The sequence below is a fragment of the Chelonoidis abingdonii genome, chromosome 8 (assembly GCF_003597395.2).
Source record: "Chelonoidis abingdonii isolate Lonesome George chromosome 8, CheloAbing_2.0, whole genome shotgun sequence".
Classification (NCBI taxonomy): domain Eukaryota; kingdom Metazoa; phylum Chordata; order Testudines; family Testudinidae; genus Chelonoidis; species Chelonoidis abingdonii.
In genome coordinates, this window is record NC_133776.1 from 7815870 (window position 1) to 7843789 (window position 27920).

Consider the following 27920-nt stretch of genomic DNA (forward strand, 5'->3'; position numbering starts at 1 on the left):
TTTGACCCTTTAGGGTGCCCTGGAGCCACATTTCGAAGCTTTCTCCACAGTCACCAAGGCTAGAAACTTACTTTTTCTTGAAGAATGGAGGCTGAAATCCTCACAGACCCCCTGGACTCTGGAAGTTGGAGCGTTAAGGAAAACAGTAATGATCAGGAGACGCATAACAAAAATCAGGAGAGTTAAATGGAAGGGTCCCCAAAAGAGATTGAGAGGAAACCAAGGAAAATCAAACAGGGTCCTGCTGAGCTGGAGGTTGCACCAAGGCAGCCTGGCCTTGCCCTGGGGCACATGCATTGCAAGCAGCCAGCAGGACCATGGCCAAGGCAGCCCCAGCTGGGCTTAGGGTGACCAAATGTCCCTATTATGTACAGATAGTTCCAGTTTTTGGGTTTTTTTCTTGTATAGGCTCCTACTACCCGCCACCCTGCTCCCGATTTTTCACACTTGCTGTCTGCACACCCCAGCTAGGCTGTGCTGGAGGCTCCCACACAGCCACGAGGAGTACCAAGCCCCACCCACCCCAGCAGCTCTCCTGCGCCCTAGGAAGCCTGCCCACGTGGTGCCCATAGTGCACATGCGCCCTGCGCAGGGAGCAGCCGGCCTGCGGGGCAGCAAGACAGAACGTAGGTATCAGGTCAGATTCCTTATTGGCGGGTCGCGGCGCGCGCATGCGTGTCAGGGATTTCCCCCCCCCCCCATACACTTCGCATTCTGAGCGGGGCGGTATGTCCTCGCCGAGGTGCCGTCTCCTTCCGGAATCCGAACCCGGGGCGGCCCGGAAGCGGACGCGGCGGAGGGGCCGCGTGCGTCCGTGAGGAGACGGATGATGGCGGCTCGGGGCTCTGGGAGGCGGGGAGCCGGGTCTGGAGGGGCCCGGGGGCCGGACCCGCAGGAGGAGCCGCCACCCCCGCTGCAGGCCGTGCTGGTCGCGGACAGCTTCAATCGCCGCTTCTTCCCCGTCTCCAAGGACCGGCCCCGGGTGAGCGAGACCGTCCAGGACCCCTTCCCGCCTAGCCGGGGAGACCTGGGGCCGGCCGGGACCCCTCCCCCTGCCGGAGAGACTGGGGCCCTTCCCCTCCCCCGGCCGGAGACGCCAGAGCGACCTCCCCGCGAGAGAAACCGGGACTCCCCCCGCCCCCAACCCCGCCAGAGAGACCGACTGGGACCTCCCCCCAGCTGGGGAGACCGGGCCCCGCCCCGGTGGAAGGGCAGCTCGGCTGTTGCCCCCTCTCAGAACAGAGAGAAGGCGGGATCTCCCACCCCTCCCGGGATCTAGCCCACATTTCACCTCTGGTTTCTCTCCCGGCTCTGCTACCTCAGCCAGTTCGACCCTGTGGGAAACACCATCCTGAACCCCCTAAAAGCTGCGGAGGAAGGAGACAGCCCTGGAGAGCTGTGAGCCCCAGGGAAGTGCAGGGGATCAGCGGGCAGGACTCATGGGTTCTGTTCCTGGCGCTTTCCTCGCTTCACTGGGGAACCTGGGCCAGGTCCCTTCTGCAATCCAAGCCTCAACTTCCCTGTCTGTAAAATGGGGGGAATAATTGTACTGATAGACCCAGGGGGAGGATAGGGAGTATTGCTAAAGCTCTTTGAGAACAATTTGACAGATACTTGTTTGTGGTAGTGTCTGGGAACAGCATGTGATGGGCAGGGAGATGCTGATTTGTTACATGCAAGTATAAAGCGCCCACAATTCTCCAATATGGTTATTTCTTACAGTTTGTCTATACTGGCACTGCAGCGCTGCAACTTTCTCACTCAGGGGTGTGGAAAAAAAGTCCCCTGAGTGCAGCAAGCTTCAGTCTGTACAGTAATACCCATGGAGGTGGGTTGTTTTAGAGCTCTCCCTGCGCTGTGCCGCAACCACACAAGCCACATTAAAGCACTGCTGCGGCAGTGCTTTAGCACTGCCAGTGTAGCCTAGCCCTTACATACCTTAGTTCAAGAGAATATGTTTCCAAAACAGGGAACACTCATTCTGCATCTCTGATAGCAATCTAACTGGCTTTTATAGAAGAACAAGAAATTGGTAATTTACCAGCAAAGGACTAATTGCCACTGTGAGTTAATAAATTAGCTGAATAAAGAGATTTTGCATCATGTGCTGAAAGTGTCCAGGCTCATACAGAGTTCAGTCCCATTGAAACCTATAGGAGACAATTTTAGTTTACTGAACTTTAATTTATCAAAAAGAAGACAGAGGTGTCTTGATGACAGCATGTAAGCACGTTCATAGGTCTCTTTCATGTAGAGTTGAGACGCAGAACAAGAACCTATGGCTGGAAGTTGAAGCTAGAGAAATAAAAATGAGAAATAAGGCACATATTAACAGTGAAGGGGATAAACTACTGGAACAAACTGCCAAGGGAACTGGTAGCTTCTCCATTTTTTGAGGTCTTAAAATCAAGACTAGATCCCTTTTTGGAAGACATGCTTTAGCCATACACAAGTTATTGGGCTCAATACAGGGGTTACTGGATGAAATTTCTTGCTTTATATTTGGTGAATCTGAATTTCTTTTTAAATCCTTACCTAGGGATTTTAGTGTATTGAGAAGCAAAGTACCCAAATTCAGCAAGAAACTGATTGAGAGGAAAGATCCTGTAAATCACGCACAGATGTTTAATATCTTGTAAGATCAGTTTATGATGAATGGAGGGGGCTTTCAAATGAGGCAATCTAAGGGGAGTCCAGTGGGTAATGAGACTGAAGCCACCGTGCACTGCCTTTTTCCAGATCAATAAGCACGCCTCTTAACTCTGAAAGAGAAAGGAGAGTGATGGGGGTGAAGGATTTCACTACATTAATTTCTGAATTGTTGAAAGGGGAGTGGATGAAGAATGGAAAACTGAGCTCTGAAACTATTTTGAATAGTCTTATTTGTATTACAGTAACATGCTGAGGCCTCAGTTATGGCACAGTTCCCATTGTGCTGGGTACTGTACAAATATAAAACAAAATATCCCCTGCCCCAAAGCGCTTATAGTCTAACTAGGGACAAGACATGACAAGCTGGTAGAACACAGAGTGGACAGGGAGAAGACAAGGGTGACAGTGATAGCTAATACATACAACACGTTCTAAGTGCACAATTTAGAGGGAATATTTTCAAATGCAATAACAGTAGCTGTTTGGTTTCTTATCTTGTGCTCCCTCTCTTGGGTGTGAATGAACGAGAGTGCTTCATTTAAGGGAACTACGTTGCCCATAAATGTTCCTGTAGTCCTCTTGCAGACTAGACACTGGGGAATTACAGTAAGTCATAAATAGGGGGAGTGTGGGAAAAGATTTTGACTCTAAATAGCGTATACATACCAGCTATTCCTGTGGGAATGTTTTGGGTTTTTTTCATCCCCACAATGAGGAAAAATAAACCAGAAATCCAAACTACCACAGTTATAACAGTGAGGACTAAAGAACATTATAGTACTGTTTGCTTTTCATTTGCCAGTGCTGATACAGGAACTGCAGTTGCCTCTCTCAGGGGAGGGACAAATGCCTTTGTGGTAGATGGGGAAGAGGCTAAGCCACTGCCCAGAGCGGCAACAATGTTTCCCATGAAATCACCAGCAAATGAGAGAAGAGAGTACACCTCTACCCTGATATAACACTGTTCTCGGGAGCCAAAGAATCTTACGTGTTATAGGTGAAACCGTGTTGTATTGAACTTGCTTTGATCCACCGGAGCATGCAGTCCCCCTCCCCCCCCGGCACTGCTTTACTGCGTTACATCTGAATTGGTGTTATATCGGGTTGTATCATATCGAGGTAGAGGTGTACTTGAATTGCCAAAATCTTAAGGCTCTGGTGCTATAAGAGATAGCACTACCTCTGGAGTTAGGTTGAACAATTATCCTCTTTCATTGGCTGATTAAATATTCATAGCAATCATGATTACAAGATTCATATTTGTCCACTGGCTGAGAAGGGAATAATTTTTAATCTCACTGTCAGAAAAAAATGCTTTTTGAAAATGATGGATACAAAAAAATTCATAAGTGATCCTTCAGTTATAAATTACCTTCAAGAAGACACTTGAATCTCCAGTTGATGGAATGTATTGACATTACTTGCATAAGTGTTCTGTGATTTAAAAAAAAAACAAACACAAAACTTTTTTTTTTTTATTTTATTCCTGTGGCTTCATCCCTCATGTCTGGCATTTTTTTTTCTAACAGTTAGAGCATGAGACAAGGAGTCAAGATTGTATTATTCCAACACCTCTGAGTCTTCTTTCCTGCAGCTGGCCTATCGCTGACCTTGATTGATGTATAGTGTTGGTTCAGCTAACTCTGTCCGGGTTTCCCTAGGTTCTCCTTCCTCTGGCAAACGTGGCCATGATTGACTACACCCTGGAGTTCCTAACTGCAACTGGAGTGGAAGAAACCTTTGTCTTCTGCTGCTGGAAGTCGTCTGAGATAAAGGAGCATTTACAGTAAGGAACATCATCTTACTTTAAAAACAACGATTCTGGTGGCATGCATCTGAAGAAGTGAGATTTTTTACCCACAAAAGCTTATGCCCAAATAAATCTGTTAGTCTTTAAGGTGCCACCAGACACTAGAAGCTGTTTTTGTGGATACAGACTAACACGGCTACTCCCTGATACTCATCTTCCTTTGAGGCTGACTGTAAAGAAATGTTTTCCAAGGTCTTATATCACAGTGACCCCTTTGGCTAATGAAAGCTGGGTGTCCCAAGGGGATCATTTGAGCAATGTCTCTACCAGCTTCTGCTGGCCCTGGGAGCATACTTGCTGCATATCCTTATTTACCAGCTGTTGCTAATAGCTGAGAATACAGCAAGGTAAATAACACGTGAAGAGAGAACATTTCTTCCTTTGGAAAGCAGGACGTGGGTAGCACTGTAAGTGGGCTATGGCTGTCTGAGGATTTCATATATGATGGTCTTGACTGTCTTTTTTTTTTTTTCTTTTCATATTTAAAGGCAGAGCTTTCCTGGTTAAATATTTAATAACATTGTGTACCTGATATCCCTTAAACTACTGGCTTTCACTGAGGAGTCCTGGGCCTTGCTCTGTAACACTTTTAAGTGCACTTGGCAGGCTGGGGTCAGCTCTCTGCTACATATTCTTAGCTTCTCTAATCTTTAGGCTCATGTGCTAAAGAGGAGTATACAGCTTCATCTCTTCCCTCCTTCAGCTGTTGCCTACAGGTTAAAACTCTTCTCTTTGGTTTTGCATAAACACTTGGTATCTTTCCCCTTCTTTCACGAATCTCCACACAAGATTTTGCCCACGAGGAAGTCAGTGTCCTCTAAGCTATCGTCTTGGAGCATTACTTCCTTTTGTCTCTGCTATGGGAATAGCTATGCTTAAATGTGACAGTGGGCCAGCCATCATAACATGGTTGCTTTTTACATGTGGGGGCAGACAACCCCCCACACTGGAGCACCATGTTCTAGCCTAAACTAGACGATCACCCTTTTCATTCCTTCTGACCTGTTTTCTTCCCCTCCAGTAAGTCCAAGTGGTGCCGTCACACCTCTCCCAACAAGGTGCGCATTGTGACCTCAGACCTGTACCGCTCACTTGGTGATGTGCTAAGGGATGTCGATGCCAAGTCCCTAGTCCGCTCTGACTTCCTCCTCGTCTCTGGAGATGTGGTGTCCAACATCAATGTTTCTGCAGCTCTGGAGGAGCACAGGTGGGTGACTGTCGAGAAGACGCACCGGCCTGGCTTGTTCAGGCTCATTGGTGTCGCTTTTTCAGAAGAATTGTTCAAAACTCTTCCTTTCCTGTTTAGGTTGCGCCGTAAGCTGGACAAGAACGTGTCTGTGATGACGATGATTTTCAAAGAGTCTTCACCAGGTCACCGTGCTAGGTGCCAGGAGGATGACATCATCCTTGCTATGGACAGCACTACGAACCGTGTCCTGCACTACCAAAGAACCCAGGAGCTGAAGCGCTTTCGCTTTCCCATGGTGCGTGCAGAGTGTGTGGCAGGTGGAAAGTTGCTAATGCGGTCAAGCAACCCACTCCAAAGTAAAACTCTCTCTTGAGTCTAGGGTAGGGAGAGTGGCGCTTACAGCTCCCTCTGAAGAAGTGATGACGGGAAGTAGCTTTTGAGCTGGCCCCTTCTATGGAAGCCTGTGGCATGGTACAGCCATGCAGGCATGTGCTCTGAAGTTCCCTCAAGTTTTTGAGAATGGGGGATAAGTTCCCACCATCCCTAACAGGGTTAAAACAGACTAAGTAGGCTTCTTTTTCTCTAAATTCAGTTTTACTGGTGTAAATTAGTTCATGTAACTTCTGTACTTGGGATTCTGTATGTGTAACAAAGGATGAGACAGATGATTCAGGCTGTTCTCTGGCAGCCAATGAAGTGACTATCGATGCTGGCGTTTGGAAAGGTGTGATACTGCTTCTGTCATAGGAGATTTTTTGTAAGATTTTTTTCATGTGGGAATACTGCTGGGTTGAAATCTTTCCTGGTTGGCATACAGTATTGTGTGAGACCATTTTGCACACGTTAGGCACAGTTGCTCTGTCTGTTGTGTACTTTGCCCGAATCTCGTGACTTGTGGTATGTCCTCCAGATTTCCAACCAATCAAAGTGTATTCGTAGTATGTTATCCTCGGCTGCTGCAGTGTTGTTCTGGATTGACTCCCACATGAGAAACATTCAATCTGAACTGTGTTCTCTTCTCTTCTCTTTCCAGAGCTTGTTCCAGAGCAATATTGAGACGGTTGAGGTGCGGCATGACTTGCTGGACTGCCATATCAGCATCTGCTCCCCACAGGTGAGTTGCTGTAGTTCTGGAGGGCTGAAGTGTTCTGAGTAGTTGCTGCTAACATGGTAGAAACACACTGTTACAGCGTAGAGTGGATTCCAGAGCCCCAGTCCCATTCCTTGCTACTTTCCATGGAGCTTGTCACGGACACAGGAGTACAATACTTTCTTGGGCTGCCGCAGCACTCTCAGCTTCTGGTGTCTGTTGCTGAGAAAACAGGTCCAACAAGAAGCACCTGTGTGTGTGTCCTTGTCTGAGCTGAATGGAGGAACTAGTCCAAGACAGTGGAGATGGCACTTTTGGAGGACCAAGTGAAGTGTCAGTTCTTGATGGCTGGTACCTTGTTGGTAATAATGTCCAGGGCGTTCCCTGCCATGCCCTAGACTCAGTAACTGTTCTTCCACTGTCAGGAGGAGAACTGGTCTTCAGTCTTCCATGCTCAGCAAAATTACAAAGTTAGACGGGGCCAACCAGCTGGAAGTAACCCAACCCCCACCCCCAAAGCCAGACTCTACTAATGTTCACTATGGAAGGGGAGATGGGAAGCCCCAGCACCTTCCATGGAAGAGATTGAGCCTTTCTCATGCCAATAGGAGAAGGACAAGAGCAGTCTTCCTGTGTTGTACTTTGCTGAGCTCCCTGGCAGTGGCTGGTTGGGGTTAATAACTGTCCTGGGCTCTCCTGGCAATGTCCTCTGAATTTTGCCCTCTCATTGTCTCCAGGTTGCTGAGTTGTTCACAGATAACTTTGATTATCAGACTCGGGATGACTTTGTGCGTGGCCTGCTGGTGAATGAGGAGGTAAGGAGAGGGGTATTGTGGGAGACCCACTTCTGTCTGACCCAAGAGGAGCCTTTGGCTTTTCACCTCATCTCTTCATTGGGTGGCTGGGACCTTTTTGTGTGCTGTCTGGGATGAGGTGTTTCCATGTCAGCACAGGTGGTTGTGTGTGCTGGGCTGTAACATGTTCTAAGTTGTGATAGGCACTGGAGGTTCTCGGGTGGCTGGGAACAGTTCTCCGTTAGACTAGCAACTAGATCTCCTGCAGTTCACAAAAGCACCTGCTTTCAGCTCCTGGTTTAGCTTATATGCAGAAGAATACGAAATATGAAAGCTGTGTCTCGTTAAATTACAAACTGACACAGCCGTTACTGCTTCACCATCATGGTATCATGCTTTACATTATGCTTTCAGAGCAAGGACTGTCATCTGAGTTTGACAGCACCCATCACAGTGGGGCTGTGATCCTGTTTGGGGCCTTTGGACACTGCCATAATACAAATAGCGATAACATAGCTTTATTGCACTTGCCCTTTCATCTTTCCAGACTTATTGTTTGGTTGAATTTCAGCAATTATAGGGAATCTGAAATCATGTCAGCAGATGTGTGCCAGCTGCCTCCACGGAGCTCTGCTGATGCCCCTGGGTCTTGACTTGAAGACCATCCTTGTATTCCGATTCCACTGCCTCCCATATAGCTCTGCCAATGTCCCTCACCCCAGCCTGAAGTATCCCCTTGTATACCTGTCCTGGCTAATCATGTTGGTTCTGTAGTGGGTGTCTTTGGAAACAAATGAGCAGGCTTGTGCAAATGAGATGCCTTCCTAAAGCCACTGGGGTGATAGTGACTCTGGCTTGTAATGCATTTGGGAGGCTGGAGTTTGAGAATATTTGAGATGTGATTCAGGTGATTGCTTCCATGACACTCTCAGACCTCAGTGCCCTTAGTGTCTGAGAAGGCTGGTTAGTGAATATGGTAGCAGAAGTATCTGTATGGAAACGAGTGCAAAGAAGAGGGGTGGGTTGTGGCGGCAAAGTGTGTAGGTGACATTTAACATGGCGTAGAACTCTGCTCAGGTGCAGAGAGCCTTCCTCTGCAAAGAGTCCCTTAACATGCTTCTGTCTGTTTCCCAGGTCCTGGGGAACCAGATCCATATGCATGTGACAGCAGAGGAGTATGGTGCCCGTGTGTCCAACCTGCTGATGTATGAGGCCGTGTGTTCTGACATCATCCGGCGCTGGGTTTATCCTATGACTCCAGAGATAAACTTCACCGATGATGAGACACAGAGCTATACCCATTCCAAGCACAACATCTACCGAGGGGCAGAGGTGAGCCTGGGCCACGGCAGCGTGCTGGATGAGAACGTCCTCATTGGGCAGGGGACGGTCATTGGCAGCAACTGCTCCATTACCAACAGTGTCATCGGTCAAAACTGCAAAATAGGTGAGTGCCATATATGGGAGGCATGGGGAGGGGAAGCCTGACATTGTTTGGAATTATAGTGAATTCAGTTCTGATTGAAGGTACTTTTTGTGGGAAGAGAGGAGTGGAGGCAGTGGGTGAAATGGGGTTATTAGGGAAACCAAAGTGGAAGGAGGGGAGTTACAAGTAGTTAAGCATTCAAGACTGTACAATATATACTAGCTTAATTTTTAAAGACGTCCAGGCCTTTGGGGTGGGAGCTAATGCCACAGCAGGGATCATAGTGCAGGCTGAGTGAGGGGGCACGTGGAACACAGGAAAAAGAAAGAGAAGTGATGTGTATATATGTTAAGACAATAACTTACTGGGCTGCTCTCAGACCAGTATTCTAGAGGTCAAAATCTCTGTATCCCATGCTCATCCCCATGAACCTCCTAGTGCCCCAACTTCACAGCCTCGAATACACCTCCATTGTTCTGATTTTTCCCCATTTTGCTGAATTACTGTAAGTGGGAGGCCTGTTAGTACTGCAGCATTTGCTGAATCTCTACAGAAACCTTAACTCAGTTTGTCTTCCCTGGCTTAGCCTAAGGAGTGGCTGCTGAAATCTGAGGCTGGCTTTGCCACAACATCTAAACCTCCACTGAGACACAAGGGTACCCTCTAGTTCTGGAGCTAATGGGTTGGATACTCTCTGGTACATTCAGCATTGGAAAAGTGCTAGTGAAGCACGGAGTGAGAGCTGTGATCTGCCCTGCTCAGCATCTTTGTGGTGGTGTTTAATAGGGGATGAAGTTATCCTGGATGGAGCATTCCTCTGGAACGGTGTCCACGCAGCAGACCACGTAGAGATCCGCCAGTCTATTGTCTGCGATGAGGCTGAAGTGAAGGAGAAGGTCAAATTAAATCCTCACTGCGTCCTTACTTCCCAGGTGAGCTGCTTCAGTGTCTGCAAGATTCTCCACACTCCTTGGAGTCTTACTGGACTTGCTCATTGAATATACTAAATGAAAGGACCTAGCCAGTAGCTAGAATGAGGCGTGTTCCAGGCCCTTTCTTCTGGTTGGGGCATAGGCTACTGCCCTCACCTTATCCCTTCTGCAAGGAGTTATTTAGCAGGGTACATGGCCCAGGCACCGCTAATATTTCCAAATATGTTTCAATGTTACGCAGTTCCAGGAGAAACTCTTTGAGGCAGCCCTTGGCTCCTGGGGGGGAAAAGAGAGGTAGCAATGTAGGGAGCTGTGCTTCTGTTCCTTATATAGATAAGTAAGTCCTTTATTTTTAGGTGGTGGTAGGTCCTAACATCACCCTCCCTGAGGGCACAGTGATCTCGCTGCACTCACCAGATGAGGAAGAGGAGGACGACGATGAGTTCAGTGATGATTCTGGAGTGAACAAGGAGGAGAACAAAGTGAAGCTGAAAGGTGCATGAGCTTTTGTTCAGCCCTTTGGCCCTGTCCTTTGTGGGGTTTCACCCTCTGGGACCAGCCTGTGTTCCAAACTTGCTGAAATGCAAAGCTGGTAGCAAAAGTCTTATATTAAGCTTGGCATCTGTGCCCCTTTAGTGGGGAAAGAGGGATATCCAGTATACCAAGCTAATAGTCAAGTCAAATAACTGGTGACTACCTGCCCTCTACAGAACCCAACCTCCTGTTTCATCATAAAGATCTGTGGACACTTGTCTTGGGGTGGGAGCTCTCTACAGATGACAGGCTATAGCTTGAACAGTCACTCAATTCAGGACAGATGCCAAGACATCTGGCCCTCAATTCTCTCCCACTGCACCCCAGGGAGTACTTGATCTTAACGCTCCTCCTGCATTGGATATTGGTTCTGTCAGGTCCCTTGTGTAGGATTCAGAGTGTGAGTCAGTGTGTCAAGCCAGCCAGGCCATGCTGCTGTAGGGCAAGATGCAAGAACAGCCTGGTCATCTTCTACTGGCCTAGGTTAATGAGAGCAGCACCCTGTGTGCACGGATGGGAGACCCAATCCTCCCACTGTGGGTTAAATATTTGGGACACAGCTTGGTGCAGGTCATTCTGACCCTCCCCTCACTCCCCCACTAGAGGCCAATCAATTTCAGGTTGGTTGGCTGTCCCAGTATCTTCCTTCCTTCTAAATGCCATCTTCTTCTTTCAGGTTATAACAAAGCAGAGGTGGGGTCAGAGGGCAGAGGTTACCTCTGGAAAGCAGATGATGAGAATGAAGCAGATGAGGAAGAGCAGAGACAGAGCCTTTGGGGTGAGGAAAGGTTTGATATAGACTGCTGGGAATGGAAACGCATGTACCCTATTTCAGTGAGTTGCTGAGTGGGACATTAGTAACAGGCAGGGATCATCTTTTTGTTTTGTGTTTGTGCAGTGCCTAGCACGGGGGGGTGGGAGGGGGTGTCCTGGTCCATCACTACGGCTCCCAGATGCTGCAGTAATGCAAATAATAATTCGTATCTAAGGTCATCGAAGGTAGTGTCTTGAACCAGGCTGAGGAAGTCTCCTCAAGCAAAGTGGTGTATAGTCCATTACTGAGATGTCAAAACTCAGATTAGACAAAGCCCTGGAGAAAAGAGAGTGGGGGGAACAACCTTGGGTTAGAAATCTGACACTCCAGCTGAATGGGGAAATCTCATCCCTCTTGGAGCCCTTGTTTCAGATGCAGGCAGATGTCACTGCCCCAGTTCTGCTAAGGACATGTTTGGAAAACTTCCTGCCCAGCCATAAAGGCTAGATACATTTTACTGAAGAGGAAAAAAAGGCAGCTGAGATTCTGGAGCACAGTTAGGGATTTGGCAAATTTCATCGCTGCCAAACAGTGAAGTCCATAATTGTGGGATTGGGTGGCATGAAGTCTCCCATTGAGTTCCGTGTAGAGTACAGTGGATATGGATGCATTGCATTGACCAAACACTTTTCTTGTGCTCTTTGAATGATGGTCCCAGATCTTGCCTCTTCTGCTTCAGCCTTTCGTCTCACAATAACAAACTTCAAACCTGTGTCTGAATGATGAAGGGAGCCCATTACATTCCAGGCACAGAGTTGCTGCTTTCGCCTCTTGGGGATGGGGGGCATGTATGTGGATCATCATTTTCCACCAGAACTGTCTCAGCTCAGAGGCTACATCTGTTTTTCTGCAAGGTTCCAGCTCAAGTGAGAGTCCCACGCTGCTTGCAACGAGTGAGCAGTTTGGCTGGGAGGGATGCTTTTGCTTTAATCACTGACCCGTGCTGCCTGTTCCTAAGGATCTGGCAAAGCCCCTTCAAGTTAGTGGCAGGCCCCACTCAGTGGTTATGGATGTCTGGGTCTGTAAGTAGCAAACCCTGTACAAGGATAGCTTGTTCAAACCTGACTGGATTCCAGCTTCATCAGCTGGGAAATGACTGCAGCACTTCTGCTTTCAGGGTTGCCCCTCAAAAGGTTACATTTTCCTGTTTGTCAGGTCCCACCTTGAATCCAGAGGAAGAGAGTGAAACAGAGAGTGATCTGAGTCTGGGCTCCGAGCAGCCAGACAGTCGGACTGCTTCTCCTCAGCTGGATGACATCAAAGGTGAGAAGCCTGGGCCTAGAGGGAATGCTGGAAGAGCCAGGGAAGGGCCCAGAGCTTGTGAGTAGTGGGGTGAGCCCTGTGCTGCTGTGACTGTGTGCACTGAAAGTTCCTGCCTTGCTCCAGCTCACGCCTCCCTCATCAGAGGCCCCCAATCTTCCTGGCCAGCATTTCTCTTGTTCCTGTTACAATTCTTTGATATTCTCTTCCATGCTGTTGCCTGGTTAATACATGCATAGGGGCCCAGGTGGGAAGGTTGAGAAGGATTTTCCCTCTTCCTGACCAAAGGCTGTTTGAAGCTGTCTTTGCCAGAGATTGTGTTCCCTTTCCATAGCAGCTTATTGTGGTAATTCTCCCCCTGCTGCACATCCAGGAAGCCACAAGATGTGTTTGGGCTTGTCTTCATGGGAAAATTTTACAGGTATAGTTAAGACAATGTCGTTACACTGGCATTATGCCCCATGTGGCACTCATATATGAGTGACTTTTTCAGTTTAGCCTATGTGACTTGGAAAGAGTTTGTTGTTCTGATATAAGTTGCTATTTTTCAGTTTAAGTGCATCCACCAGTCTTGTCATATGAGTTTAAATTCCCCCTTGGCTTATACCAATATAACTTTCCATGTAGATGAGCCCTTAGGTCATGGAATAGCCTGTCAAGGGAGTTGTAGAAGCCCTGTTGCCTGAGTTGTTTAAAACAGGTCTGCATACAACCCTGGAGTACACATGGTGCAGTAGGAGACAGTCCTGCACTGGTGCCTAGGAATGAAATTGGTGGGATCTGGCAGGTCTTTACTTTTATACATGCTCTACAGTCACTTGCAGGTGGAATAACTGTGGGCATGTGTTGGGTTATGGAGTGAAAATGTGGAGCTCTTTAGTTGGCTTGTCCCTGCTTCTGTCATGGGGCTGGTTTCTCTGTAGTGAGAGATGCTGTTTGCTGGACTTCTCCCTCTCCTATCTAATGGCCTATTCTTGCGTTGATGACAGTTTTCCAGAATGAGGTTCTGGGTACCTTGCAGAGAGGTGAAGAGGAGAACATCTCCTGTGCTAATCTGGTCTTGGAAATCAACTCTCTCAAGTAAGTGCTCCCCCTGGAACTGCAGTCCCTGACTCTGAAGTGTCTTTTGTCTAATGAGCATGATGCTAGGAGGCTTGAAAGGAGGGAAAAGGGAAACCATGTGACTAGTCCATGTCGCGATCAGTATCCAGTTAGTTTCTTCAGCAGTCGGGCTTAAGAGATAGCGATAACTGAAGATAGTGACCTGAGGCGATGCAGAGAGTGCTCTTGCTCCATAACCTCCCCAGCTAGCTTTAGCTGTTGTTCCATGAGCTCTCGGGCTAGGGACTGAATATCCATTGGGTGCCTATGAAGGGAACGGGAGAACACCAGTCCTTTTAGAGCAAAGCCAAACATTAGTTTAGCCAGGGAGTTGCCGCTCTCCATACATTGCAACGTTCAACCAGCAAGTCCAGAGCCAAGAAGCTGTGTGTGGTGTGGCATTTCCACCCTATTTACACAGCAGCTCATGGGTTTTAGCCTTCATGATATTCTGATCTGTCATTAGCTCGTTAGCAGTGGAGATGCTAACATGCTTAGGGTAACCTCAACTTGTACATGCTTTAGAATTTGCCTTTCAGCCTCCGCTGTCACTGAGAATAATTAAGCAGAACAAATCCATTGAGCCTCATTAAAGTCCTCTCTCTATTGGGAGCAGACTATAAACTAGAGACCCAGACAAACCAATTGACTTTTTCCTGAGCACAGATGGCAGTGGACCTGGTTTGTCTCCCAGGTCTGTGTAGAGGTGATGAAAGGTGAACAGTAATGCTTATCTCACTTTGAAAGCTATCAAATTGATGAGGGTTGGAGCTCAGTGTCTAATTCAGTGTGTTCTACCTACCACTTCTCAAGTACAAGTCTTTCTCTTGTTTCCCCCATCATATTCCTGCATCATACCAGTAAATGTGTGTGTGCTGTCCCTGTCCAGATAGCATGTTACATTCTGAAACTGGGTCTTCAGGAATGTGATCTTTCATGAGACCCATTGCAATGCAGGCATGTTTCTGACTGCATGAATACACTAAACATGATGCTTAAAAAAAGACTTGGGCCCAGGGCTGGGAAGTTAACATTTAGTGGATGTCCTGCAATAGAAGAATAGACTTCAGTGATTTGCCATGGCTGGAGGCAGGATGCCAGATTGCACAGGCTTATGGTCCTAGAAGGTGTGTCGGTCTGACATCCTCTCCCCTTTCGCTTACAGATATGCCTATAACATTGGCCTGAAGGAGGTGATGCAGGTGCTCAGTAAGGTGGTCATGGAGTTCCCATTGCAGCAGCTGGACACAGAGTTAAACCCCCAACACTACTGTGTAATGCTGATTCCTGTGAGTACACTTCCTCACTCCTTTCAGTCTGCATATATTTTCTGTTACTCTACCATGACATGGTGTTTTAGAGAGAGGAGCCCTGGTCCTCCTGAGTTAAATTAGACTAGTCTCAGGCACTATTACAGGAACAACAGCTGAGTGTTCACCTTTGTGCTGAGCACCATACGTGAACATGAACCTTAGAAGAGGGCTGGGGATGGGATGGAGAGTTATGCACTTGGCAGTCTCTTGGGTTTTTGCACTAGACACACCCTTCTAGGAAATTGGCATTGGAGTGTGGGGTTCAGAAGTGGGATCTGAAGGAGTTGGGAGGCTGCATGGCCTGCGGAAGCAGGGCGAACATTCCAGGTGTACGCAACAGCATGGCAGTAAGTGGGGAAGGCACTTGTGGGAGAAGGACTCAGTAGCACACAGGGCTTCAGTTTGTGCCAGCAGGCAAAATACAGATAGGTTCAGAATGGTATAATCTTGAACGTGAAGACAAAGAGCCTGAGAAGAAAGTACATTTTGGTCAGGCTGGAGGAACATGAGAGTTAAGAAAGCCAGAGAGCAGGAGGCCTCAGCAGCAGCTAAAACTCAAGGGCATGGAAAATTAAGACGACTTCTTACCTGTTCTTTCTTGGGACTTCTCTCCTGGTGCTTAAGAGTGGGTCTAGGTCCTCCAGCCACTTGCACTGACCCTCCCCACACACACTTGGTAAGGCAACTCCCATTTTTTCACGTGCTGTATATTTATACCTGCTTACAGTATTTTTCTCTCCATACATCTGATGAAGTGGGTTATAGCCCACAAAAGCTTAAGCCCAAATAAATGTTAGTCACTAAGGTGCCACAAGGACTCCTCATTGTTTTTACTGATACAGACTAACACGGCTACCCCTCTGAAACCAGTGATAGTTAAGACATATAGGTTTACGTTGACTTGAAATCATAGCGTGTAACATGTTAGGGAGTGCTGTTTTCCATGAGTGTGAAGCCTTCAATGTTGGTATAATGCTCAGAAGCCAAATACCCATCAGTGAAGAAATAAGCACAAGGTTATTTTTCAGGGAAAACAGGAAGCCTTGAAAAATCAGTAAGACTGTATTGCTCACACTGGCAGTGTCAACCCAGACACACAGCAGGCACCTTATTTGGTATCTCTACAAATTGCATAAGGCATGTAATGTTGCAGAAAATGTCATCCTTCCCTGGACGTTAGACATGGTTTGAAAAGTTATAGGGCCTGAAGCAGCTGCCAAGTTGAAGACAGTGCTTTTGTCACGTAACCCTGTTTGATGCAGTATTAGTGACTTGGGTGAGGCTGTCCAAGAGCAATTACTTTCGGGAAAAGTTACTGCTTCGCAGTTCACCATAATGAATCAGCCGGTGTGTCTGCTGCTGCCGCCCAGCTGCTAGTGTTTGAGGTGTGTCTTCACTGGTTCTATGAAGCAAACTTTACTCTTTTATAAAGCTGTGCTGGGGAACAGCACCGATGAGTGCTCATCGGAGACCTTTCAGCTAAAGGTCACAGTCAGTGGGAGCTTAACAAGATAATCTGCATGGATGGTGCCAAGATGATGGCAGGTAAGAACCACAGCCTGGTTGCACTTGTGCAGATCACACCTCATGACAGCACTTTCATACTAGGGTCCTGGGGAAGTGGAGATGCAGCCGAAGGAATATCTTTGGATCTCAAACATCTTCATTCAAGATGCTGTCAACGCAGGAGCACTGACTAAACCTAGTGCAGGATAATCTGATAGGCCTCTCCTTTGACAAGAACCTGAAATTAACTCCAGTCAAGAACGTGTTAGATTTTTGGCTGAAGCTCGGTAACTACCAGACATAGATGCAGAAGTCGTGAAAATTCCTATTTCAGCCTTATATCTCTGCAAATTGTCTCTCTCCGGTGGTGGCAAACCCAAAGTATCACAATCCTGGTCATTCTAAAATAACGCTGTGTGTTGAAAATCTTTCATCTCCAGGCTAACTTCATTCATCACATAGGATGGCAGGTGTATTTAGAACTTTGTGCTTCCTTTGTAATCAAAGTTTGCTTTTTGAAACTCTGTAATCATTTCTGGTGTGTTCCAAAATGCTGCCGCCTTATTGTTAAAGGTGATAATGGAAGGGATCACAAAACACATCTTTGCCTGGTCATACTAACTGACTGCTGACATGCATTTGAGAGGAAAAAATTCCAAAGAGGAATAAAAAATGATGGTTGATGGGGAGGGAGAAGTAAGCATCAGCATTAAACATATTGCCCATGGGTTAAAGTAGTTCCTGGAATTGTGCTTGCTGTAACATCAAGACCACTCTACCCTTGTGCCCTATTATAGATATTGTCCTGTGAGCCAATCGTCACTGATATAATATACAAATCATCTTGTATTTCCCACATTATTGCCTCTTCTCTCCTCTGCTGGATGCTGGAAGTCATAAAGACCCCAACATATTCCTAATAGTACCTTTGCCACGAGCAGAGGATGTGGAATGTGGCACTCCAGAGCCATTCATTGTTGTTTTCTGCCTTGGGAGTCGCTGTGGGTGCTCTGCATTCACAGCCTTTGCAGGCTTGGAAACTTGCTCAGGGTCCCCTGTGTGGCTGTCATGCTGCCTGGAGGGGCTCATGAGCGAGAATCCAACCTTCAGGGCAGACTGCTAAGAAGCAGGGCACAAACCTCAAACAGGTTGTGAGTTCTACATACTTTGATTTCACCAACCAAGTAACAAGTGTAAACGCCTCAGGCATTATACAGCCTTAACATGGAGTCTCAGACAGTCCCCTTGGGCATTCCGATCCAGGCAAAATTGACTCTGTGATAGACAGTCACTTTACACCAAAAATTACAAAATATTCAGGTTACTCCCAATCCTAAGGACCAGTCACTACTCCAGGTCTATTTGCACTTTAGATTTCCCATCAAAGACACTTGTAGCCAATCCTGTAATAAACTAACTAAAGGTTTATTAACTAGGAAAAATAAATGACTCGTATTTACAAGGTGAAAGCAGGTAATCATCCACACATGAGTTAGTCACTTTTCAAAAGGTAATAGCAACTTCTATAGTGAGCAGACACTCTATGTCCTTTAGGGCAGGGGTTCTTCACCTTTTTCTTTCTGAGCTCTCCCTCCACCCCAACATGCTATAAAAACTCCATGGGCCGGCTGTACCATAGCAGACCTGTGTGATGGGGCTTCGGCTTTCTGCCCTGGGCTCTAGCAAGTCTAATGCTGGCCATGCTTGGCGGACCCCTTGAAACCTGCTTGCAGACCCCTAGGGGGCCCCAGGCCCCTGGTTGAGAACCATTGCTTTAGGGCTAACCCAGGCACAACAGCTGGGGATTTCTTGCATATGCTTAGAAATCCTTGCCCCTCAGAGTTCAAGCAGCAAAGGAATAATACATTTGGCTCAATGGGTATTTTTATTCCCTTCCTCCAGCGTTCAAGCTGTGATGGGATGAGGGATTGGGCACTTACCCTCTTCAGGGCTGTGGGGGAAAGTCGTTGTTCCACAATGGCCATTGGGATTCAGTAGTGCATCCTGATAGGCAGGAGACAACGCCATCTGTAGGAATCCAGCATTTTGCATTAGGTGATTTTTTTAATTTTTTTTTCCTGTTTGGTAAGTCATGTCGTTTCAGAACAAACATTTTACAGTTATAAAACAAACACTTTATATCCCATGCTACAAGGTAATACTTGAGGTTATAAGTGAGATTAATGCATATGGCAACATACAAGCATTTCATAACATCCCAACACTCTACACATTGCTATAAGTCCAATACATATCTTAACAATCCTGCACCCAGGTGAGCCAGCCTGGTCTCCTGCTATGCATTTGTCAGTGTCCAGTGAAGCCTAAAGGGCCTTGGCGTGAGCTGGCACCTGGTCTACCAGTGTCACAGTGGCACTGAAGAGGTCAGAGCTTTCCAACTGGCAAAGGTGCTTCCACCCAGGAGTTGGTGGGAGAAATGTCCATGATAGAAACTAGCCAAGTATGTGGCCGAGGGCAACTTTGTGTTCAGTTGTTCTCGTATTCTAGTTATATAAAACAGGTTCTCAAGAAAGGCTCTGTGAGCTGGTTTCAGGGGGCTGCGGGGCCGCGCAGTTGAAGCCTGCCCGCTGATCCCTGGCACCCCTGTGGGGCTGAAACTGGGAGCAGAGCCATAGGGAGCCCCAGCTCCCACTGTGTGGCTGGAGCCCAAAGCTGGGGCACTCCTATGGGGCTGAAGCCCGGAGGCCCCTCCCCTCCACCTGATGGCTGAAGTCTGGAGCCCCCCAGCTCCCCTGCCTGCCACTGGTCCCTGGAGTTTTTATAGCATGTTGGGGGGACCTGAGAAGGAAAAAGGTTGAGAACCCCTGCTGTAAAAGATCTTGTGGTTTGGGATCAGGATGCGCACCGCCTGCATTGCCCTCAAGTTTTCCTCCCCAAGCCCAGTCCCGCATTTCTCAGCTAGAAACACAGCACAAAATCACTAAGCAAAAGGTTTAATGAAAAATAAACCTTGGAGCGGGATCAGCCAGTAATGTGACAGCTTCCTGCTTCTCCTCTCTCTTCCCCCTTTACCTGTAACATTCTAGTAGGTGCTGCAGTGTCCTAAGAAGCTTCCAGACAAACACACAAGCAAATGGAGACACAGCCTTTGGGAACTTCTCTTATTGTGCTTTTGTTTTGGAGGCAGCCCATTTTGCTGTGTCTGCCTGGGCTCAGCTAGAGAGGATGGACAGACAGCGGTACAGTGACTAAGGCTATGTCTACTCTAGCACTTCTGCTGGTAAAATTTTTGTGGCTTAGGGGTGTGAAAAGACCCCCTCCCCCCAACCAACATAAGTTACACCGACAGATGTGCCAGTGTGAACAGTGCTGCGTCTCTTGCCGACATAGCTACTGCCGCTCGCTGGATGTGGTTTAATGATGCCGACGAGAGAGTGCTCTCCCATCAGCACAGAGTAGCTACACAGGAGCCTGTACAGCCTTGCTGCTGTAACATCTCTAGTGTAGACATGGCCTTAGTCTTTGCTCTATTTATAGCAGTTGCTCCTTTTCAGTTGCACCTTCTCTAGTTGCTCTGCAGAGTGATCAAGTCCCAGTCTCAGGGATGTACCTTTGTTTGCCATTGTCTGCTGTGAAGTGACGTCCTTTGAGTTCCCTGCTCCCCTGAACTTATTTGTGAGAATACCTACCACTCTATCCATAGCTCCTAAAGTACTTAAGCAAGATAGTTACACATCCTCTGCGTGCTACAGACAGGAAAACACAGACACAGAAGTGGACTTGTCACCTCGTAGACTTGTGCTGTAACCCCGGCTGCCCCCTTAACTTCACTCAGCTCTTGGGGACGGCGTTGTGTATGTAATTAGACAATCTGAATGATGGGAGAGTGGCTTTTCCAGACCAGTCTGTTCCCACTGAGAAACTGCACTGAACATGCACATATCTGTATTTAAAGGTCTCATAATCCAAGAATCTTTGTCCTTTACTCTGATTCCTCCTGCAGCTGTTGAAGAAGTGGTCCCCAGTGTTTAAGAACTACATAAAGCGGGCATCAGATCACTTGGACGCCTTATCTGCCATTGAAGAGTTCTTCCTCGAACATGATGGCCTCCACACATCCATAGCCAAAGTAAGTTCCTCACAGTGGCAAGGACTTCTGCTTCCACCTGCACAGTAGTAAATTCTGGTTTGTAGGTGCCATCAGCTTGTTTTCTATCAGAAAAGGAAGGCTTACGTGTCTGTTGGGAAAGGTGGGTGAAAAAACAGCTGTGAACGTGATTAAAATCTCTCCTCTGTGTCTGCCCAGGCCTCTGACTGAGCCCTGCTATGGAGGAATACTGGTTGACATGCAATCTGGAGCTGTTATCTAGCAGTATCTAACCCAGAGGGACCCCTTCCATGGTGCTGTAGTGGAGGGGAGTGGAGGAGAGGCCAGTTTCACACTCTGAAGGCACCCAAACCCACCATCTTGGACCCAAAAGCGAGGGGGTATAAAATAGCTTTTGTCACACTTAAAGATGGGAGATAGGCAAGGCTGGAAAGAGGGTGGGATTTCGTATTCAGGCTGAACTGGGTGGAAAGCAGTGAACAAAATGAAGGTAGTGTGTGGCTGATCTGCATTTCCACTGTAGGTTTCAGTCCTAGAAAGCGTTAAACACACGTTTCATATACACACACTCCCTCTGTGTTAATGGATTATTTCTGCCATCTAAAATTGCAGCTAAACTCCCCAGTTAGAAATCTTTCCATGAATAATTCCTCTACAAGTGCCTGCACAACATTATGCCCGTCACTTTCAGAAAAGAGCTGTCCTGCAAATCTGCCTAAACCTTGGTCCCCAATAAGGAGGAATCTTATCTCATGGTACCAGTGCCTCTGGCTAACGGCACGAGCACTTAGCCTGGACTGACGCCAAAAGCTTTCAGCTCAGTAAGCCAAAATGTCCCTGAATGGCAGAGATTGTTTGACTTCTATCCATCATTCTAGCCTGGCTTTCCCTGGTGGCCAGGAGTTGAAGTAAAACTTCATTACTGGAGCTGTCGCGTGTAGCCCAGCTTCTCAGTCCTCTGCCGTGAGGAGACTGACTGCAAAGTCTCTCATCAGGCTGAGCACAGAGGGGTGATGAGGCCCCCCCAAGCAAGAGTGCATAAGCGTCCTCCCTTCATCATGACGTCAGGCAAAAGCTTGATTCTGTAAATGTTCAACTGCATTTGACACTCACTATAAGGCACCTTTTAGCAAAGGGCATGCGGGGTTGTGTTGCAGATGTGACGACCAGTTAGGACTGGCTGAACCGCGTTAGTACTCTTTCCTGCTGCTGCTGCCAGAATTACGCCCATCTGGGTCTGTGGACACGAGAAGTTCCTGAAAGATCCATTTCGGTGCTTGTTATTAGTGTGCTTTACCAAGGAGAGGGAGATGACTTTGTGGAGTCCCCTTGGGGTCCTTCATTGCTTTCAACTCCTAAATACCCCTCCCGGCATCCTTGGAGTTGAAAGCCATGAGGGGAGCTGTGACTTGGACCTTGTGTGCATCAGAGCTACCTCACCTCAGGGGCTCAGTGTCAGCAGGACAATAAAAGCACAATGATATACACCCCGTTCTCTCCCACTGAGGCTTGTGGTGGAAGTCCCAGATTGTCATACACAGCCTTTTACTGTTCTGTTGCCCCATTTATGATTTTCTGATTGGTCCAGGTGCTGATGACCTTTTACCAGCTGGAAATCCTCGCAGAGGAGATGATTCTCTTCTGGTTTTCTCAGCGGGACACATCTGATAAGGGCAGGCAGCTTCGTAAAAACCAGCAGGTAAGTCGAAGTCCTGGAGGGATTCACTAGCAGCTGCAGTCAGCCTTGGGGCGGAGGTGGTTCTGGTAAAGCTGGGTTCTCAGCAGGGCAGGTAATGAAACACAATGCATTGGCTTACGGCAGCCCAGCTTGGCTTTCTGCTGTGTTCTGTCATAACCAGAGTGTTCTGGTTGGGGTGAAGGATGAGGCAGTGGGAGAGAGAGAGATTTACTGACAGCTGCTTGAGAAACTGCTGGGATCACCCTATGCTCTGAGTAATGGAGAAGCCTCTCTAAGCTAGGCAACTACTTGAAATAGGCTTCAGAGAAATGAACTATCACTCCTTACATGTTTCCTTTGAAGCTACTGTACCTAGCTCTCTCTTCTCATCCATTGCATAGTTCACTGAGCACTGGCACTACTGAGCGGCTTGGTATCAGAATAGCCCTTTTATAACTGGCTTGTACTGTAACAAGCATAAACTTCTCCATGGGTAGGAACTCTGTATCCGGATGTGGCCAAGCCCAGTTCCGAAGCCTTTCCCACAAACGGTACAGAAAGAAAACTGTCTTTGAGGAAGAGCCCAGGTGAAGTGAACTCCCTTTTTAAAAACCTGTTAGTGCCTAGAGCTGCTTATTTAAACAGGGTTCAAAAGGCAAAATGAGCAAAGTACATACTCTCAGAGCAGTCTTCTTCTAGCAGCTGCTTTCCTTGCACCGCCCACCTTATGTGCTTGTTGAAAATTAGGTGGAACTGTCATGCCTCCTTCTCATGAGCCCTTGATGGAACAACTCTGGGTCTAAACTTCCCTTCTCCTAGCAGACTTTGCCTCTTTTTATTAGGGTTTGGGGGTACCTTGACCATGAGGAGGCCTCCTTTGTGGGTTCCAAAGAGTCTGTACTGCCCATACCACCTGGATTTGTGTCCATTTTTATGTCTATTTTCCCTGTTCCTTGGCCTCTCCTAGCTGACGTGGAAGTGGTCAAATGCTGAGGAACTGCAGTTGTCTCATTAAAGTAGCTGTTTTCCGGGGTTTATTTTTCCTCCTCATATTTCATTGTCCTTGCAGCTTCAGAAGTTTATCCAGTGGCTGAAGGAAGCGGAAGAAGAGTCGTCTGAGGGCGACCAAGACTGACCTGGCAGCCTGACATGAGAAGAGGCACTCCTGCTGCCCTTAGAGGAGGAGGGAGGGATCTCTTACTGGCCAGGCTTTGCCTGGCAAGGTGGGCAGAGCAAGAGCAATGCCAGTGCAGGGTGCATAGGTGTGGGACCTGAAATCGAAGTGACTGACAATCCTGTCGTTAATTGTTGTGTATTCCCAGCCCCCCAGATGGCATCTTACGTGGGATAGTCACAGCACAGCGTGAGAACCACAAGGGAAAAGCAGGAGACACTAATGTCCAAGATCCCTCTGTGGCCTGTGTATGATCTATTATAAGCTATCCATTGGGATCCATTCACTGCTAATGTAGCGGTGACAGGCAAATACATACAAATTCCATGTAAATCTAACTCTTGGGGTTTAAACCATTTCTGGTTTATGTAAATGTGGTCATATGACCTGGTTATTTGGAGTTACTGATGTTCATGGAGCTGTAAAGAGGCCAATGGACAATTCATTCCCACTCGCTTGTGGAGAGCCCTTTCTGAAGGGACACGGGCAAGGCTGGTGGACAGACATGGCTTAGTCATCTAAGCACAGGACTGGGCCTCAGGACCTCCTTTGGCAGGGGAAGCCCAAGGCATTTGGCAGCCTGGAATGAGAAGAGGCACTTGTGCTTTCTCTCAAGGAGAGAGAACCTCTTACCATCAGGCACACCTGGCTAGTTAAAATCTTGGGTCTGACATGGACTTGCACTGTGATCGTAGCAAAACCATGTAACCTTTCTGTGTCTGTCTCCCTTTCTGTAAAGTGGGGCTAATACTCACTCTCCTACCTCACGGAGGGCTAGCTAATAACAGAAACATACTTAGGGAATAAAGTACTGTATAGAGGATTATGCCCCAGATATGACCGACCTTCTCTGTCCCCCTAGTTGCTGGTTCTTTGGGTAAGTTTTTATTTTAACTTAGAAAAGGGAACAGATGCCTGTCACTTGTTAAGGCCCCTGGTTCAGGGATTTGCATGGTTCTGAGCGCGCAAGCTGCAACACTAGACGTTCTCTCATTCTGCTTCCCATGCTAGCGACAGTTAGACATACTAGGTCAAGCCAGGTGTTTTATTTATTTATTTATTTCTTAAAATGTTAGCTTTGCTTTTCTCCTTTGTGGGGAAAACTATGGATCAGCAACTGCAGGGTAATGCATGGGTGTGCAGCAGGAATGAATGTGTGTCCTTTCCATCTATCCCTCTCCTGCACCCTCCTCCGTGCTGGTAATAGAGCCCTCAGGAGCAACATTCTTGTAAATGTCATTGTGCCACTTCCTGCCCCTGTTCTCCCCCAAGAATGGACCTTGCCACTGTCCTAGGGGAGATGCGGAATAAATTCTATGGGAGGATACATTGAAGCTGCCCAGTCAGGATTTTTTTGGCCATTGGATGATGCCACGTATTCTAAACTAGGGGACATTGATCTGTGGGGGAGGGGGTCAGAAAACGCTGCCTCTTAAAGATGGATGTTGGGAAGGGAGCAGATTTGAGCTCTCACAGTGTCGGTTGCCAGGACTGTAGATGGGGGCCCTCAGCTTCTGGCATGACAGAAGCCAGTCTTGTAAATTTTGGGGAAAATAGCTGATATTTGAACTTCCTATATCTGCCAATATTTAATTCAGGGAGTGATTAAAAACATCCTGGTGTAAAGAATGACCTCTCGCCTCTGTTTGACTTTGGATAAATGTCTTTGATCATGGCACAAGCCTGAGCAGGGCTCATACATAGTCTCACGAAGAGACTTATGTAATAGCTCACATAGCTAGCGTTATTTCTCAACAAGATCCATGTATATAATATGCAGATAGGAAATCAGCCCACTATGGAATTGGGATAACTCTTCAACCATGTCCAGCAATACCACCATCTAAGATAAGAGCTAGAGAACAGTTTACCTGAGTGAAACTCTTGCACTTCAGATTTCTGCTATCCAGCAGAGGCTCCCTTTTGTTCAGAATTAACTTACAAAGATGCATCTTAAACCTCAATGAAACAATGCTGAGAGTTACGAAGTGTGTATAACACTGTCCCCTCCTGATATTGTGTGATTTTTAAGGGCAGAGGGTGGCAACAAAGCCCTTTTTCAAAAGTGTTTGCAAGCCAGCTGCAAGATCCAGGCAGCTTAAAATCTCCCTGGATGTCTTGAGTATTTTTTTTAATAGTATAAAGATGGTTAAAAAAATGGGTTTCGCTTGTAATTGCATAATTAACTTGTTTTGAGCAGAGGATCAGCATTCTTTATGCCAAGGAACAAAAAATTCTGCTTTCTGTGTTCTGCATTCCACAGCCTGAATTCTCTGCACTGAAGTGGCCAATTTCTTATTGTTGTGAGCCTCTCTCTCACCCAGGGGTTATAGGCACATACAATAGAGATTTAGGTAGAATGTTCCTATGTTGCCAGACTTTGTCCTAATCCTTCAGGGCTCTTCTGAGTGGATTTTTTTTTGGTACTCTTGTCTCCAGGTCTGTGCTTTACAAAAAGGAAGCTTCTCAAAATAACATACTTGATCCCCTCCTCCAAGGAACAGCCATAGTGCAATCAATACAGACACACTTACTTCTAAAGGGCAAATAATTATATATTTTATGAAAGCGTTAATTACAATGCTGGAGAGCAGATCAGGCTTAATGCTTTCTCTGGTCTACTATCAGAAGTTAGTGAGGTGGAATACAAAAACATTTCTTAGAGGGCTTGACTGTGCTGTAAAATTAGCTACCCATTTTTAGGAGTGATGGAAGTGCTGGATTCATGTGTTTTTTAAAGCCAGGAGGGGCCATTATGATCATCTAACCTGACATCCTGCATAAAACAGGTCAGAGAATTTCACCCACTGGTTCCTGAAGCAAGCCTTTAACTTCTGGGTGAACAAGGGTATATCTTTAGAGATGCATCCAGTCTTGATTTAAAGACTTCAAGACCAACCATTTTTACCACCATGTCATCAGAGACTGGGCTGAACAGGTTTTCATGACATGCTAAAAATACCTGTAGCGACTATAGAGGTGTTTACACCATGGGAAACAGTGGTGCTCACTAGCTGCTACAAAATAGCTTAGACAGATCGACAGTATAAATTTAGATCAGTTTAACTACATCACTAGAGGGGGTGAAAAATCCACACCCCTGAGTGACACAATTATACTGACCTAAGGCCCAATGTAGACCGTGCTATATCAATGTCAGGGCTTCTCCCATTGACAGCTACCACCTCTTGTGGAGGTGGATTAACCATGCCAACAGGAGAAGCTCTCCCATCAGCGTAGTGGCATCATCTTCCGGACTACTAACTCTCATCTGTAACCTATCATTTAAATCAGCTTCTGTACCAAATGACTGGAGGATAGCTAATGTGATGCCAATTTTTAAAACTATAACAGGGTTCAAAAAAGAACTAGATACATTCATGGAGGCTAGGTCCATCAATGGCTGTTACCCAGGATGGGCTGGGTGTTCCTAGCCTCTTTGCCAGAAGCTGAGAATGGGCAATGGGATGGATCACTGATTGCCTGTTCTGTTCATTCCCTCTGGGGCACCTGGCATTGGCCACTGTCGGAAGACAGGATACTGGGCTAGATGGACCTTTGGTCTGACCCAGTTTTGCCATTCTTATGATGCACTACAGTGGTGCAGCTGTGCCAGTTCAGCTTTTTAAGTGTACACCTATGCATAGATGCTGGAACTAGAGGTGCTGCCGCAGCTGGCTTGAAGGGGTTGCCATCATATGCAGGGTTTACAGTTTGGTTCAGTGCCTCTCAGCACTCCTGGACCTATAGTTCATGTAGATTTAAGCCTACAGTCTTCAGCAATGATTCCTTTTGGAACTGGCTTGCTTAGCCTAGTCCCTTACTCCTAATTTCCTTGGCTCTGTGGTCTTTACTCCCATGCATTGAGTGAATCATGTTTAACAAGACTTTTGCAAGCAATTACATCGGTGTTTATCAACTGAGTATTTAATCACTTATCTAATTTTTAAAAAGCTGCTGCAGTAATGAGTCTGTTAATGATATGAGTTGTAGGATTTGAGCTATGGAGCTGGAACAGCATTACAAGTACAGAGTGCATACAGCCTAATTTCTCCATTCAACCTTACGTGGCCTGTCAGCACCTACTTTATCCTTGAGGAGCCTACCACTACAGAATACTGTGAAAAGCTGCTCTTTAAGCAAGAGAAGCCCCCCACTAATGCAGTGGAAGCTCCGTTGTGTTGTGCTGCAGCCTTACTAGCAGAAAAGAGTGCAAGGAGTTGGGAGTGCAGAAGAGTAGGGGCAGCAAAAAAACTTCAGGACCAGACTTCAAAGAGAAACTGCTGAGCTTCAGTTCATCTGCAAATTTGACACCATCAGCTCAGCACTGAACAAAGGCTGTGAATGGATTGCCAACTACAGAACCAGTTTCTCCTCTCTTGGTTTTCACACCTCAGCTGCTAGAACAGGGCCTCATCCTCCCTGATTGAACTAACCTCGTTATCTCTAGCTTGCTTGCTAGCATATATATACCTGCCCCTGAAATTTCCTACTACATGCATCTGACGAATTGGGTATTCACCACGAAAGCTCATGCTCCAAAGCGTCTGTTAGTGCATAAGGCCACAGGATTATCTG

General features: G+C 47.0%; 1 protein-coding gene across 2 annotated transcripts; it reads left to right on the plus strand.

The window, feature by feature from the left end:
* Positions 1-740: 740 nt before the first annotated feature.
* On the plus strand, positions 741-24971 carry EIF2B5 (eukaryotic translation initiation factor 2B subunit epsilon). Of its 2 annotated transcripts, XM_032803859.2 has the most exons (16): positions 741-982; positions 4314-4438; positions 5484-5669; positions 5769-5946; positions 6685-6765; positions 7479-7556; positions 8670-8982; positions 9748-9893; positions 10250-10388; positions 11104-11205; positions 12397-12504; positions 13491-13581; positions 14768-14891; positions 20386-20511; positions 22079-22189; positions 23238-24971. In XM_032803859.2, the coding sequence occupies exons 1-16, from the start codon at positions 827-829 to the stop codon at positions 23301-23303; spliced, it is 2130 nt and encodes a 709-aa protein (XP_032659750.1). In that variant the 5' UTR covers positions 741-826; the 3' UTR covers positions 23304-24971. The 2 variants fall into 2 exon arrangements, with proteins under 2 accessions (XP_032659750.1, XP_032659751.1); XM_032803860.2 differs by lacking the exons at positions 20386-20511; positions 22079-22189; positions 23238-24971 and adding an exon at positions 16524-16690 and having other exon boundaries at positions 773-982.
* The last annotated feature ends 2949 nt before the right edge of the window (positions 24972-27920 follow it).